At 37.3% G+C, this 17,770-nt stretch overlaps 1 protein-coding gene across 1 annotated transcript; it reads left to right on the forward strand.

The window, feature by feature from the left end:
* The first annotated feature begins 16,613 nt into the window (after window positions 1-16,613).
* On the forward strand, window positions 16,614-17,543 carry LOC109558157 (olfactory receptor 2A2-like). Its single transcript, XM_019959612.2, has one exon. It carries the CDS (start codon window positions 16,614-16,616, stop codon window positions 17,541-17,543), a length of 930 nt encoding a protein of 309 aa, XP_019815171.2.
* The last annotated feature ends 227 nt before the right edge of the window (window positions 17,544-17,770 follow it).

A 17,770-nucleotide genomic window follows, 5' to 3' on the forward strand; every position in this document is an offset into this window, starting at 1 on the left:
AAGATCCTGGGCACCCCTGAGTCCTGCCCTCCCCATCAGGGCAGAAAAGGGATCCGGGACTCATCATCTACTGCACTTGCTTCCGGGAGCAGGTGACTTAACTCCAGCCACTCCCCATCTCTGTGAGTTTTCTAGCCCAGTTTGGAAAAAATACCACAAGTAGTACCACGACTCCTCTTTATGTTAGTAGGAATCATTACTTTTTATACTGGTTAATGACTGACAGAGGAGCAGGGCAGAAGGCGGGCAGAAATCATCAGGTTTATGAAGGAGGAAAAGCCACCTTTGTGAAGACCCCTTTCTTGAACTGTGCTGAGGTCTCAGAGTCACATCTGATACCCACGCTGTATAAACATAGGCTTCTTTTTCTTCTTAGTCAGACCCCTTCCCTGGTCACACATATGGGAAGAGGCTGGTGAAATTCAATGTCCCTGAGTCGTGCTATCTAGCTGAAAGGGAAGTAAGAGACCTCTGACCCTGTTGCCTCCTGAAGCTGGAGGTGTGCCATTTACTACTTTTCATTTCTTCCTCTGCTGACCAGCTTCTCACACTACACTTGGAAACATCCTCCTGCCAGGATAGTGAGGAAAGCTAGCATCCTTTTCTTCTGCCCACAAGGGAGATGTTAGTAAGTGGCAGGACAAAATCCTATAGCTACTTGGTAAAGATCTCATCATTATTTCCTTTGTAGCAGGAAAGCGGGTACAGGAACCTATTTAGCTTACCCTGAATCCTTTTCCAGAATTTCTCTCCAGGGACGGTTGTCCTCATCTGAGGGAAAGCCTGCAGCATCTCCTGGAGGAGGTTAACATGGTACCATTGTCACTTTTCAAAGGTGGGGGGACAGTTCTAGGTGCTGAAAGTATGGCAAGATACCCCTACTATAAAACCAATTTCTTAGTTTGAAATGTGTTTGTACCTGGCAGATTTTCAGTGAATGTTTTTGCTTTTATTCTCTTCACATTTATTTAAGTCAATTTTTTAAAATAATGAAAAATGAAAATACATAATTTTTAAATTTTGCTAAATGCAAAATAAAGTCAGAAGAATCCTGTCAGTGTTTATGTTACAGAAAACACAGGACTCTCACAGACTTTCTCTAAGCTGCAGTAATTTGGTTATTTTCATCCATATTTCAGCATTCTAATCTTAGGATTCAAGTTAATATTACTGAGGCTAACAGAGTCTTCATATTCATACTAATCTGGCTTGTGCTGTGTAAAAGTGGAGAATGGATGGTTTTCTAACAGGAAGTTACTGGAAGGGCATTCTAGGTATCCCTGACTTGAGTTTGTAAGTGGTCAGGGTCCACTGAGGTGTGAGGTATTGGAGCAAAGGGTATCACTTCTGCAGCAGGTCAGAGAAAGCAGTGATCTCTCTCTGTAGACACCAGGGAAGGTGGGAGATGTTCTAAGACCAATGAAGATAAGGATATAACCCTCTGATAATCATCTTGCAATATGTTTATTAATGTTGTTTATTATTTTCTTACTAAATAAACCTTTCTAAGCATATATATAATTGTATAGAAATTTAAATGTATTAACTGACTCTCCTCAATGGCATATTACTATATGATGTAGAATGTGACAAATATTTTCATTTAAATTACAATAACAACATGCCTGGACTGTAGAATTAACTTTAGATATATTGAATCTCTTGGAAGCTGGACTTAGAAGCTAATAGCAGATAACTGGGCTTCTTGGAGAGATGATGAAAAAAGGCATTCGCGAGCACAAGTCTGGAAGCCAAAGACTCAGGCAGTGTTACCAGGGAATGACTACTTGTAAAATTACACTGGCTAATGGAGATTAGATTTATCTGCAAATGCATGAATTTGTTTAGGAGGCAGATTCTTCATAAACTCAGTTACTAAGTCCCTCAGCAGACAACTCGGGACAGGAGAGCAGACCAGAGCTAGCAGTTAAACCAGCAGCCACCACGTAAGCTCTTAATGCTTTTGCTGACATTTATAACATTTGATGTTTATGCTAAGGTTAGTTGTAACATTAGGACCTAAAACTTGGGTGTTAGAGACGTGCACTGAAAATGGATGCAGGCCTTGAAGTCACCTTTACTAGCTGGCTGACAACCTGCTTGAGAGCCTCGTCAACAGTCATTCGGTAGAGAAGTCTCTGGTTAATTCTGCCTGGTACACACAGAGACTTGTCACTCTAAGAAGTTAGTAAACCAATGCCTGAAATATGCTGTATTTGCTCACTTGTTTCCTTTTAATTAATTTATTTATGTTAATTGAAGGATGATTACACTATGATATTGTGGTAGATTTTGCCATCCATCAACATGAATCAGCCACGGGTGACCATTTGATTTTTAATTTAGGGTTTGTTTTTTAAATCGGTGTCTGATTATCTGTTTGTTTTACTCCAACAGCAGTGATTAAAAATAAGACTTTTCTGCAGTTTCAGGCTTTGAAGGATGACTGTATTCCTTGGTGAGTGTCCCTGAAATGACTTTGTACAGATTGTATAGCCTACATCCCATCCTAAATGTGCCTTACTGTTGTTAAAAATATGCTGAGCACTTTTCACGTGGTAAATGTGCCAGAAACTTTAATTCATTTACATAGATTTACCACATAATTCTCAATACATAGTGATGCACTTAAATATCTTTCTCTTTTTATTTATGGTGAGCAATAGAGCTAATATTCAATAATATCCCCTAGATTATATTTTATCCAAATACAGAAGTTTCATCAAATTCCTTCAGGTGCAAGATAGATAAAGTAGGCTGGTAGGTTGAATGTAAGTAAAGTCAACTTTTGAAATTAAAAAATTAAACTTTCTTTTTACTTAGCTGTGGATAAATATCTGTGTTGCTATAATATTTAAAAATCATTAGAAAATATTTTTTCAAAAAGTTTGGCAATCGCCCGCTTCATTTAGAACCAGAAAATCACACCTGTTCATCTGCCTAAGTATGCTCATCAAATTCTGGATTTCAGAATGATGAAGAGAGACCTTATAGCTGATGCCTGGGTGCCCTGTCCGTAGCACCGTGCCCTCCCGCTTCGGTGCACACTGGCCTATTTCCCAGGGCCAGCACCTCTATTTGTTTGCCTGGACAGGTTCCTGAAAACCAGAGACACTTTACTACCTTCTTAAACAGGGAAAAGGAGCCCTGATATCAATACTTGATCCACCCACCTCAAGGCACTTATCCAATAACAGATACTGGTAGGTGTATAAACACCCCAGCTCCCTTCCAACTAAAGGTAGGTTAACACTGAGAAACATATTCTACCCTGGCTCCAAGATTTTCCCATTGGATCTCACTTCAGTTACAACAGTTTTGATCTACTTGGTCATCCAACCTTCAGTGACTGCATTTTTCAGTTGTCCCCCTTTGCCAGTCTTCTACCTGTGTTTCCTGGGATTCAGTTCAGTTCAGTCGCTCAGTCGTGTCCGACTCTTTGCGACCCCATGAACCACAGCACACCAGGCCTCCCTGTCCCGGAGTCCACCCAAACCCTTGTCCATTGAGTCAGTGATGCCATCCAACCATCTCATCCTCTGTCGTCCCCTTCTCCTTCTGGCCTCAATCTTTCCCAGCTTCAGGGTCTTTTCAAACGAGTCAGCTCTTCATATCAGGTGGCAAAGTATTGGAGTTTCAGCTTCAAAATCAGTCCTACCAATGAACACCCAGGACTGATCTCCTTTAGCATGGACTGATTGGATCTCCTTGCAGTCCAAGGGACTCTCAAGAGTCTTCTCCAATACCACAGTTCAAAAGCATCCATTCTTCAGTGTCCAGCTTTCTTTATAGTTCAATTCTCACATCCATACATGACCACATATATGGCTACAGGAAAATCAGTAGCCTTGACTAGATGGACCCTTGTTGGCAAAGTAATGTCTCTGCTTTTAAATATATGCTGTCTAGGTTGGTCATAACTTTTCTTCCAATGAGTAAGCGTCTTTTAATTTCATGGCTGCAGTCACCATCTGCAGTGATTTTGGAGCCCCCCAAAATAAAGCCAGCCACTGTTTCCACTGTTTCCCCATCTATTTGCCGTGAAGTGATGGGACCAGATGCCATGATCTTCATTCTCTGAATGTTGAGATTTAAGCCAACCTTTTCACTCTCCTCTTTCACTTTCATCAAGAGGCTTTTTAGTTCCTCTTCACTTTCTGCCATAAGGGTGGTGTCATCTGCATATCTGAGGTTATTGATATTTCTCCCGGCAATCTTGATTCCAGCTTGTGCTTCCTCCAGCCCAGGGTTTCTCATGATGTACTCTGCATATAAGTTAACTAAGCAGGGTGACAGTATACAGCCTTGACGTCCTCCTTTTCCTATTTGGAACCAGTCTGTTGTTCCATGTCCAGTTCTAACTGTTGCTTCCTGACCTGCATACAGGTTTCTCAAGAGGCAGGTCAGGTGGTCTGGTATTCCCATCTCTTTCAGAATTTTCCACAGTTTATTGTCATCCACACAATAAATGTTTTTCTGGAACTCTCTTGCTTTTTCGGTGATCCAGTGGATGTTGGCAGTTTGATTTCTGGTTCCTCTGCCTTTTCTAAAACCAGCTTGAGCATCTGGAAGTTCATGGTTCACTTACTGCTGAAGCCTGGCTTGGAAAATTTTTAGCATTACTAGCATGTGAGATGAGTGCAATTTTATGGTTTTGAGCATTCTTTGGCATTGCCTTTCTTTGGGGTTGAAATGAAAACTTACCTTTTCCAGTCCTGTGGCCACTGCTGAATTTTGCAAATTTGCTGGCATATTGAGTCCTGGGATTACTTCCTAAGAATTGCTTGTAGTTGAATAACTGCCTCAGGGGTTGGCCTCTGTAGGATCCCAACTAATGCTTCTCTTAACTGGACCAATATTTATATTTATTTAATGCATAATGGGAAGTGATATTCACAAACACTGGTAATTTTTAACATGGAGAGAAAATTGACATGGTGAATTTTATGTTTACATATATTAAAGATTATTTATAGAAGACTGATTATTTAGCCACAAAATGCTTTGTTGTCAGAATATATTGCACTACAAGTTCAAATTCTTTTATATCATTTCATTTATATTACAAAGACTAAATAGTGTTAATTGATGGTCATAGATTTTGAAATCAGAGCACCTTTTATAAAAATCCTTAATGACTATATAATTTGGGGAATGTGCCTTTGACTCATTTTTTTTTATTTCTAGAGAAAAATTTTGCATATCCAAATAGGCCCATTGTTTTCATTGAGTAGTTTTCCAAAACATATATTCTGTTAGAAATAATTAAATTAAATCATTTATTTCTAAAACTAATTATAGGAGTCGTGCAATAAATATTTATGTGGTCATATGGGTTGTAAAGTCAAGCAAAAAGATAAGTCCTTGTTTCAATCTTCTCTTATAAGCAATGATAGAGTTTTCCTTTGGAAGGTATGAAAAAAGTTATTATTTTAAGAATATTTATATGTAAACTTTATATATCAATCCTAATATGTGTATGACATATGTATGTATCTATGGGGGGACATATCTGAAGATAGAATCCATGGGCCATTGTTATGTACATGTTCAAATATAGTCAGTTCTTCTTGACTTTTCCAAAACAGGGGCACTGTATTATGTTCTCAGTAGTAATGTATCCCTGTTTCATATCCTTGCCAAGTCCTTGTAGTTTCAAACCTTTCAATAATGTCCATCAGTGTGTTTTGCATTTTAATTTCTTTTTTTCCCCAGATTTAAACATTTTCCTTTTATTTTATTTTTTTAATTTAAATTTATTTATTTTAATTGGAGGCTAATTATTTTAAAATATTGTATGGGTTTTGCCATACATCAACATGAATCCACCACGGGTGTACACGTGCTCCCCATCCTGAACCCCCCACCCACCTCCCGTCCTGTACCGTCCCCCTGGGTCATGCCAGTGCACCAGCCCCAAGCATCCTGTATCCTGCATCGAACCTGGACTGGCGATTCGTTTCTTATATGATATTATACATGTTTCAGTGCCATTCTCCCAAATCATCCCCGCCTCCCTCTCCCACAGAGTCCAAAAGACTGTTCTATACATCTGTGTCTCTTTTGCTATCTCGCATACAGGGCTATTGTTACCATCTTTCTATCTGTTTGGAGACCTAGGAAGGTTAGTACCTCTTAATCTTTTAATGTGCTCAGAGGTTATTTGGATACTCTTTCATGTGAAATGTTTGTTCAAGTATTTTGCCCAGTTTAAATTGGGTTATCTATCTTTTCATTAAAAATGTACAGAAAATCTTTAAGTATTCTGAATATGAGCCCTGTATTGGTTATGTGTTAGTTGCTCATGCTTGTCCGACTCTTTGCGAACTGTAGCCCACCAGGCTCGTCTGTCCAATTCTTAAGGAAAGAATATTGGAGTGGGTTGTCATTCCCATCTCCAGGGGATCGTCCTGACATCAGGGATCAAACCTGTGTCTCTCGGCAGATAGGTTCTTTACTACTGGCGCAACCTGTATATGTTATACATATTGTAAATATTTCCTTCCACTCTGTGAATTTCATTTTTGCTCTCTTAATGATGGCTCTTGATAAACACAAGTTAGGTTCTTAATTTTATCAATCTGTTCTTTCAGTTCAGTTCATTTCAGTCACTCAGTCATGTCCAACTCTTTGCGACTCCATGAATCGCAGCATGCCGGGCCTCCCTGTCCATCACCAACTCCCGGAGTTCACTCAAACTCATGTCCATTGAGTCAATGATGCCATCCAGCCATCTCATCCTCTGCCGTCCCCTTCTCCTCCTGCCCCCAATCCCTCCCAGCATCAGGGTATTTTCCAATGAGTCAACTCTTCGCATGAGGTGGCCAAAGTATTGGAGTTTCAGCTTTAGCATCAGTCCTTCCAATGAACACCCGGGACTGATCTCCTTTAGGACAGACTGGTTGGATCTCCTTGCAGTCCAAGGGACTCTCAAGAGTCTTCTCCAACACCACAGTTTAAAAGCATCAATTCTTCGGCGCTCAGCTTTCTTCACAGTCCAACTCTCACATCCATACATGACCACTGGAAAAACCTTAGCCTTGACTAGATGGACCTTTGTTGGCAAGGTAATATCTCTGCTTTTCAATATGCTATCTAGGTTGGTCATAACTTTCCTTCCAAGGAGTAAGCGTCTTTTAATTTCATGGCTGCAATCACCATCTACAGCGATTTTGGAGCCCCAAAAAATAAAGTCTGACACTGTTTCCACTGTTTCCCCATCTATTTCCCATGAAGTGATGGGACCAGATCTTTAATACTGTTTTAATTCTGTTTCAGAACTTTTTTCTCCCTCTGACGTTTTCACTGTAAGTCACTGGTATTCTTCAAAGCTTTTTTAATATGTGATGCTTAGATCTAAAACCCATCTGATTTTTTTAGTGTGTTGGGAGAAGTCATGGTTCATTTTTATCTCCATAGCTAGCCAACTGATTCAGCATTATTTATTAAAAACACTGCTGCCTTTATCTTGGTTCAAGTATGTGTGTGTGTGTGTGTGCATGTGTGTGTACACATTTCTGAATTTCTGAGTTAAACATGCTATTTCTTGTGTTTGTTTATCCTTGTTCCAATACAACATTGATTGAAAATGTAAAGTCACTGTAACCTTGCAGGTATAAATATTCCAGAGTGGGTCATTTTATTGATACTTCATTCTTCTTCAAGATTGCTCTGTCTCTTCTTGAACTTTGATAATTTCACATCAAATTTATAATGAGATTCTCAGTTTCTATATGTGAAATTTCTTCTTGGATTCTGGTTTTGACTTTATTGACCCAAAAGAACAGTTCAAATAGATTTGCAGTCTTTACAAAATGCTCATTCCATAAACAGGGTATGGAAGTCCTCCCATTTTGCACATCATCCTGGAATGCCGATTTTTTTGAGTGTACACCTGTAATAATAGGTCATCCATAAAGATTCTGTTCTTAACATAAACAAGTTTCATCAGTAATTATATTTTATTTTCCACTTTAAATCCTAGCCCTTCTTTTTCTTCCTGTTGCATTATAGACAGCTAGTTCTTAGGTCACATTAAAAAGAAGTGGTTTTAGGGGAGCATGTTAAAATCATATCCTAACTCTAAAGGAAAACTTTTAAAGTTTTACTGTTAATGAAAAAGTAATGTTTTTGTTTGAATAGATGAAAAAACTTGTCTTCTATATAAAATTTGCTAAATTATTTTATAATGGATTTTCTTCTTTTGGCAAATTGTTCATTTTATTACAACTTTGTACTATCCTATATGGGCTTCCCTGGTGGTTCAGACAGTAAAGAATTCGATCCTTGGTTCGATCCTTGGGTTGGGAAGATCCTCTGAAGGAGGGTATGGCAGCTCACCCCAGTATTCTTGCCTGGAGAATCCTCATGGACAGAGGAGCCTGGTGGGCTACAGTCCATGGGGTCTCAAAGAGTTGGGCACGACTTAGCAACTACGTACAGCACAGTATCTTATATATATCCTTCTATCCGTTGGTCTGATATCAGTATTGCTATTACCAGTCACTATTGGCATGAAACATGTTTTTTCATCATTTTACCATCAATCATCTTTTTTGGTTTTGAGTTTACGTGTATGTCTCTGAGTATTTGTGTTTAAAAGTGACTGTTGTAAAGGTTTGTAAGGTGGATTTTCTGTTTTTAATCTGATATGACCATCTCTATCTTGATGAATATATTCAATTCATTTACATTTAATACATTAATAGATACACTTAGTTTTGTTATTGTATTTTGTGTTTTCTGAATATCAACCATTTTTTTCTTTTTCTGATTTTTTCTTGCATTCTACCTTCTTTTTTGATTGACAATGCTTTAATGCTTCATTTGTTTGCACTATAATTTTGAAAATCATTGATTCCATCAGTTTTTGATTCCTGGTTTTTTGAAGTGTTAACATAAAAATGCATGATGTACAGTAAAAAATTTAGTATCATTCAATATTTTGAGCCTTTTCAAGAATTTAGCACTCTTTATTTTTAAATAGTCTCTTTTCCTTCATTTATGTTTTTCAAATTTTACTTTTACCCTTTTTAAATATAAAAATAATTATTTCATAGCCCATAGGTTATTAAATATAAGATTATATTGTATTATTTTGTTCAATATTATTTGTATGTGTTTGATTCAATCTGAATTCACTTCTACTGTAGTGGGGAATACTTTTTATTGGTATGCTAAATAGTTCCGGGCTCTAAACATTTATAATTTACATGTGAAATAATTTCATTTTGTTTTCATTCATTCAAGAGAGTTCTTGCAGTTATAAAACTCTTGATTGAGAACTTCTCTGCCTCTTGAGATATTAAACATATTACCTTTTCATCTTTAGATCTCGCTGATAAGAAATTTACTGTTAGTCAAATTGTTGATCCTATATAGACACTTTTATCTCTAATGTTGTTAATATTTTCTTTTGATCTTGGGACAATAGTGCAACAAAATATTTTAAGAGACAAATGAAACTATCGCTTTTAATAAGAATTGCAAAACTTATGAAACAAAAACTAAGACTGTGTTATGGCAGCCCTAGGCAACTATTTTTTGTAAAGAGGAAAAAGATAGGCAAACATTTGTTAGTTTATATTTTTTGAGAATTTATTTTTAACCAATCTTAACCTCAAATTGTTGATCTAAAGATTTATTTTATCTTTAATTATTAGAAGGTCTTCAAGTCCTTATGGGTGCATTTACCTTTACTGTTTTCTTTCAGAACGCATTTTTATCAATTTGGAAATTAAGTCTTTGTGCAATTTGGAACATTTTTGGTAAAATCTCTTCAAATATTGCCTTTTTTTAAATCACATCCCTTGTTATCTCTCTGGAAATTTTATCTTGTTTATGTTTCACCTCTCCATTTTTCTCATGCCTATAAATTAGATTTTCAAGAAGGTCTCCCTCTGTTTTCCACCTGGCACTAATGTAGTGTTACAGGTCAATTTTACTTCAAATAACAAAAAAGCAAAGTCATAGAAAAAGACATCAGATTTATAGGACTGAAGGTGAGGAATAGTTGAGGGGGACTTGAATGAAGGTGATCCAAAGGTACAAACTTTTAGTTATAGGATAAGTAAGTCTTCTAGGAATGTAATGTACATGAAGAATATAATTAACACAGCTGTATACTACATGTGAATGTGAATAAGAGAGTTAATCCCAAGATTCTCACAAGAAAAAAATACCTTTATGTCTGTATGAGAGGCTGGATGTATACTGTGCTTATCATGGTCATCAGGTCACAAGGTATGTAAGTCAAATTGTTGTGCTGTACACCTTAAACTTATAAAGTGTTGCATGTCAGCTGTAACTCGATATAATTAGAAGGGAATAAATGAATAAAATAAAATATCCAAATAAAGAAGCTACCCCTTGTCTATACATGTTGAGATCTAGGTAGATTCTTTTTAATATAAGTTTATTTATTTTTAATTGTAGGATAATTGCTTTACAGTATTGTGTTGGTTTCTGCCAAACATTAACATGGATCAGCCATAGGTATTAAATATAATCTTTCAGTGCATTATTTTCCTCTTTTAATCTCCAGTATTTTATCCTCTTTATTGAGTTTTAAAAACTGAATGACACTGCTTATTTTCTGAATGCCTCATAGATTCTTTTTTCATGTGCAGTGACCATTTTGTACCTCCATTTTCTTTACTGCTTATAATTGATTGAAACTTTAGTAAATGCAAGACTTTCATTGATCTATTGGAATATTTAATCATGCTTACATTAGATTCTTTGTAAGAATGTTCAACACATTCAGTTACAACTTGGGTGAACATAAGGTTTCATTGTTTAACTCGTACACCTTTAGCACTAACTAGTTTGTATTTGAATATTGTTTTTTTAATCATATACTGAGTAGGAGAGTTTTATTAGTATTATTCAAAATTAATTTGATTTTTCATCCTGTCTTCCCCCTGTTTTGTGATGATGACTTTTTGTTTTTCTTCCTTCTATTTCATAATCTCCTAATAGAGAACCGGATCTCATAAGGGCATTTCAGGCTCTGATAAACCAATGAGAAAACAAGCATATTGAATATTATATATATATATATATATATATATATATATATGCCTTTAATTCAGCAACTCTATAGGTATTTTCACCTCCCTTCATATTTTTATAAATGGATCTCTTTATGTGTTGGGACTTGCCTTCACCCCTCATCCAGGTCACTTACAACTCTGACAGCTTCCTGCCTGTGCAGAGTCTGGACTTTAGACAGAGGCAAGGCATCAGGACCTTCTCAGATTCCCTCTGAGCATTTTCCCAGCCCTGGTCATGTGTGTCAGATCAGATCAGATCAGATCAGTCACTCAGTCGTGTCTGACTCTTTGTGACCCCATGAATCGCAGCATGCCAGGCCTCCCTGTCCATCACCAACTCCCGGAGTTCACCCAGACTCATGTCCATCGAGCCAGTGATGCCATCCAGCCATCTCATCCTCTGTCGTCCCCTTCTCCTCTTGCCCCCAATCCCTCCCAGCATCAGAGTCTTTTCCAATGAGTCAACTCTTTGCATGAGGTGGCCAAAGTACTGGAGTTTCAGCTTTAGCATCATTCCCTCCAAAGAAATCCCAGGGCTGATCTCCTTCAGAATGGACTGGTTGGATCTCCTTGCAGTCCAAGGGACTCTCAAGAGTCTTCTCCAACACCACTGTTCAAAAGCATCAATTTTTCGGCGCTCAGCCTTCTTCACAGTCCAACTCTCACATCCATACATGACCACAGGAAAAACCATAGCCTTGACTAGACGAACCTGTGTTGGCAAAGTAATGTCTCTGCTTTTGAATATGCTGTTTAGGTTGGTCATAACTTTCCTTCAAAGGAGTAAGCGTCTTTTAATTTCATGGCTGCAGTCACCATCTGCAGTGATTTTGGAGCCCAGAAGCCTTCTAGTTTTCCAGTAGTATCTGGGAGCTATTCAAATCATCTGTTTACCAAATCATCTTATTTCCAGTTCTCCCACCCAGGGTGTTATGTTAGTCTATAGTTTACCCCACCTTTTATTACTTGCCTCATGTGGCAGCAGCTGATAGTTTTGCCTTCAAAGGCTTTCAACACTTGCCTCTGGGTAGCCACCTCAGCGGTGGGAGAGTTTTGAGTTAATTACATAAAGGAAGTTCTTTGACTGTATCCTTTCAGGACAGGCCAAATCCAACATCCAGAATTCTGTGAGTATAAAGTATATTCTGCTCCTTTTGGTAGTGAGTGTACATCAGAAGTGCAGACTATCTTATTTAGAACTTATCCTGAGTTAGGGAGTAGGGGATGGTATCAGGGCAAGTTAAAATGCTACAGATTTCTCCGGTTGATCTTCAAGTTTGTTTTCCATATTAAGCAAGTGTGTGGTTGCTATAGCTTTTGATTAGATTCCAGAATTCCAAAGAGGATTATTTTGACAGATTTTTCCATTTTATATGTTGCTTTTCTAGAGAGAACTACTTCTAATTCTTCTATTCCATTTTTCTCTTACCTGTGTTCCTCCACAGAGTTAATGTTTTCTTGATCTTCTTACTCAGATGTACATTTAACATGTTGATTTATAAAGACATGTGACAAGCTTTAATCCCATACAATTTTTTAAAAGAAAAATCCTTACATTTTTGAATGGGACTATGGATTGCTCATGGGCTAAATTTATCAATACAATTAAGTAATTAATACTGAGTAGAAAGAAAGTCTAATGAAAGTCACTTTTGACACTTTTCTGTCAAAACACATGGAAATTAGAACCTTTAACTTCTATCAGCCTATGCCCCAATTGTGCTATTGTTATGTGTTTAGTTCAGTCTTATTCTAGGTACCAGAGATCACCACCAGTATTCTTACCATCAATATCTGCTTAGTTTTACAAACATATGCACTACCTTCTTTGCTCTTTATTTCTTTTTACACTGTGAACTTTCTTTCTGGGATTACTTCTTTTCTGCTTGAAATGAAATATTAGAATTTCCTTCAGTAAGAAGAGTTGAATCCAGGCGGGCTCTGCTCAAGAGTAGGGTTAGCTGTTTTTAATAGATGAGTATGGTGTAGGGCATGTAGTCTCTCATTTTGCCAGAAACTCAAGTCTAAATCTCAGAGTTTGTAAACTGTATCCTTCAAATTTGAACCTTTGGTTTTTAACTTTCTACTTCAAAAATGGGGAGATTTTGTTTTCTTATGATTTTTCATACTTCTCCAACAGCTGGTTTTTTGTTTTTGTAATACTATTTTTACGTTGTAAGTGAAAGAAAGTGAAAGTGCTAGTCACTCACTTGTGTCTGAGTCTTGGTGACCCCATGGACTGTAGCCCACAGGGCTCCTCTGTCTGTGGAATTCTCCAGGAAAGAATACTGGAATGGGTTACCATTCCCTTCTCCAGGGGATTGTCCCAATCCAGGGTTTGAACCCAGGTCTCCTGAATCGCAGGCAGATTCTTTACTGTCTGAACCACCAGGATTTGTGTTATTTATGTTCTGTTTATCCACCATCATGCTCACAGTTTTGACTGTTTCTTCTCTATTTAAATGAATAATATTGCACAATAGTCCTGCTCTCACAGTTTATGTATATATCTGTAATTTACAATTGATTAAGAAATAATTTTTCAGAATATCTAATAGGGCATATTTTACAAATTCCTGTGTATATAAACATTACATATATGTGTGTATATATGTATTTATTTAATAACTATTTATTATTATAATCATATTACTAAATGTATTACAGTAATGACTACCCCCACCCCAGCTCCTAGAGCTTCTGCCTGCTGGGCTGTGGCAGGTGGCTTCTATTCCTCAGCAGCTTTCTTGACATCACTTCCCAGTGTGGTTGAGTGGTGTTCCTTTTCAGCCAATAGACCAAATCTATTGTTTTAAAAATAACCTGGCTACAGGTTTTATATACAGATATTTCTTCTGAATAAGGCTCTGACATGGCCAAAAAAGCAAAAGGACCTTATAACCTAATAGATAAATGTATTCATAGAGTAATGACTGATACTAGAAAACAGAATTCGGATAACAGTTATAGTAAACTCTTTGCCAAAACAGTGTAAGAGTTTTGTAATATAGTTATTTCTTACTAAATCTTTCCTACGCTATCATCTAATATGCATAATTATTAGACTCAAGGTTACTGATCTGATAGAAAATTTGTCCCAACACAAAACAGGATAGAATGAGTGCCAATCCACTGACTAAAGGCACCCCACTCCAGTACTCTTGCCTGGAAAATCCCATGGATGGAGGGGCCTGGTGGGCTGCAGTCCATGGGGTCGCTAAGAGTCGGAGGCAACTGAGAGACTTCACTTTCACTTTTCACTTTCCTGCATTGGAGAAGGAAATGGCAACCCACTCCAGTGTTCTTGCCTGGAGAATCCCAGGGACGGGGGAGCCTAGTGGGCTGCCGTCTATGGGGTCGCACAGAGTCAGACACGACTGAAGTGACTTAGCAGCAGCAGCAGCAGCTCAGTTACTGAGCTGCCCCAGTAAAGAATAGCATATCCTTTGTTTACTGAGCTACTATTATTTTAATGACTCTGTTGGAAAGAAGAAATTTTATTTAGGCTATTTTAAACTAGATAGGTAAATAGAAAGATAGATAAATAGCTAGGTAGGAAGAAAGAAAGAATGAAAGGAAGCATGGAAGGGAAGGAAGAAAGGAAGGAATAGATTTGACCAAGAATTTCCATGTCCTGGAAATTAGTATAAGAAAAGAAAATATATGTAAAAAAATATATATATATATAAAATATAGTCAGTGTAACCTTATAATCCAAACAACCTAGTTAGAAGGTGATATACTAAATAAAATGTTCATATGCAACAAAATAGTTACAGATGTTCAAAGTATATTGCAAAAAAATAATTGATATGAAAAATGTACCTGATGTTATTCTAAATTAAAGAAGACAGAGGATAAGATGGCTGGATGGCATCACCGACTTGATGGACATGAGTTTGGGTGAACTCTGGGAGCTGGTAATGGACAGGGAGGCCTGGCCTGCTGCGATTCATGGGGTCGCAAAGAGTCGGACACGACTGAGCGACTGGACTGAACTGAACTGAACTGAGATACACAGTATTGTTCATATAATTTTAAATATATATGTGAAAATATAGGTACAGTGAAAAATGGAAAATTGTTTATAGAAATTATTAACAATCATCAGCTTTGGACATATATTTCACATATGTATTTTCTCTTCAATGTTTTATGAATTTTTATGTTTCTCTAAGATACTTAAAAAACTTGATGCTAGAATCTCATATGATGTAGATGCCTCTTTACCCATAGTGTAAACCAGATGATTGAAACATTAATTTATAAGTCTAAAATTTCCAAAAGACTATAATTACCTGAAAACCAAGAAAATCAAAAATGGTTAGCAAGATAATTACTATGATTTGAGGATACTAAATCTACATTGCCAAAAAAACTACTGTATAAGATTGAGATCACTCTTTATGATGTAATGTTAACTTAGTAAAATAGATTTTGTTCTCCAAAAGAAGTCAGTAAACGTGTTAAGATTAAACAAGTCAAGGTAAGAATCCATTATCCATTTAGCAATCTATATACTGTCCCAAATTATATTTATCCCTATTGCATGGGGATATCAGAAATGTGGCAAAAGTGATGATAAAAAATTATTATTAAACACCCAATATAAGCAGATATTTTTAATGATTCTTCAATACAAGAAGACATATTTTAAGTGAAATAATTGCTTCCAAGCTGAAGTGGGAAATGTACAAAATGAGTATAGGATAGTTTGTTAAGCCAGAAGAAAGAAAGTACTTAAAACTTTATGGATTAAAAACTTTATAATGGAAATAACATGGAGGCACCACCTTAGCCAATCAGGCACCACCTGATCCACAACAACATCAACATTACTGGGACAAATTGTCATTATATGTGTATTAATGGAGGGCATTAAGAAGGACACTTTTTTTCTGCTAAAAAAATGTTTAATCTGAATTACAACATGGATAATAAATGGAAAAATGCATTGAGAAACACTTTACAAAACAAGAACTCATACTCTTCAAAAATATCACCATCAAGACAAGAAATGCAAAGAATGTAAAATTAGAGGAAATGATTAGTATATGTGATGTTGAATTTGAACCTTAGACTACAAGGGCAGGAAATGCTGTACTTAGAGTAGTGAATCATGTTAATGTTACATCTCCTGTTTTTGGTAATTATGCTGAGAATACATTAGCAAGTATACATGTTATAGAGAAAATATTCCAAAGGGTTTAGATGTAAATTGCCAATAGGTGAATAAGGTTTCCCATTAGTCTTATGTGGTCTCCAGAAAATTAATACTATGTGCACACAGAGAAAATAAATGATAAGGCAAAATTGAAAAAACAATTTGGTAAAATCTATACAGTAGTATAGTTTATAGTCCCTGATACTTATCTGAAATTTTGGATTACTTCACATTAAAAAAAAAAAGGTGAAGAAACTTAGAAAAAATGTCAGTAATGCAGGGATAAGCATAACAGCTTCCTCTTCATTCCTTTCAGATAAATAACTCCTATTTTCATTGTTATCCAGCTGTGACCTTCCCATCACACTTCACTCCTTGACAGACTGTCTTTAGGAATGGAGGGCAATCAATCATGGATCGCAGAATTCATCCTGGTAGGATTCCAGCTCAGTGAAGACATGGAATTGGTCCTGTTTGGTGTCTTCTCCCTGTTATATACCTTCAACCTGCTGGCGAATGGCATGATCTTGGGTATCATCTGCCTCGACCCTAGACTGCACACCCCCATGTACTACTTCCTGTCTCATCTGGCCATCACTGACATATCCTATGCTTCTAGCAATTTGCCCAATCTGCTGGCAAATCTAGTGAAACACACAAAAAACATCTCCTTTGTCTTATGTACGTTGCAGATGATTTTTAATTTGACTTTTGCTTCAATAGAGTGTTTGATTTTGGTGGTGATGTCCTATGATAGGTTTGTGGCAATCTGCCATCCCCTGCAGTACACGGTCATCATGAACTGGAGGGTCTGCACGTTTCTGGCCATCGCTTGTTGGTCGTGTGGATTGTGCCTGGCCATAGTACAAGTAAGTCTGTTTCTAAGGCTGCCCTTCTGTGGGCCCCAGAAGGTGAACCACTTCTTCTGTGAGATTCAATCTGTTCTCAAAGTGACCTGTGGTGACATCTGGATCAATGAAATGTTCCTCTTTGCTGAGGGTGTGTTTATTTTAGTTGGGCCCCTTTCCCTGATGCTGGTCTCCTATGTGCACATCCTCTGGGCAATCCTAAAGATCCAGTCAAAGGAGGGCCGCAAGAAAGCCTTCTCCACCTGCTCCTCCCACCTCTGTGTGGTTGGGTTCTACTTTGGCATAGCCATGATGGTGTACTTGGCCCCTGAGAGTAGCCACCGAGAGGAACAGAAGAAAATCCTTTTCCTGTTTTACACTCTATTCAACCCATTGCTGAACCCTCTTGTCTACAGTGTAAGGAATGCTCAAGTGAAGGCTGCCTTCCACAGAGTATTGCAGAAGAGGACAGTGTGAGGGAGAGTATAGTTTTGGTTCAGTGCATTTTTCCCCCAGTGAGATGTGATTGCTGGTATAAAAAACTCAAGAAAATTTCCCAAGAAGATGCATGATTTCATGATGACAATTACTCAAGAGGAACATCGACATGATGGCAGAGTAAGATTCCCTAAGCCATTGTTCCTGCATGGAGATAGGAATATAGAGGCCACATTTCCTTTCTGAAAATAACAGAAGTCAGATAA

The sequence above is a fragment of the Bos indicus genome, chromosome 4, assembly GCF_029378745.1.
Source record: "Bos indicus isolate NIAB-ARS_2022 breed Sahiwal x Tharparkar chromosome 4, NIAB-ARS_B.indTharparkar_mat_pri_1.0, whole genome shotgun sequence".
NCBI classification, from domain to species: domain Eukaryota; kingdom Metazoa; phylum Chordata; class Mammalia; order Artiodactyla; family Bovidae; genus Bos; species Bos indicus.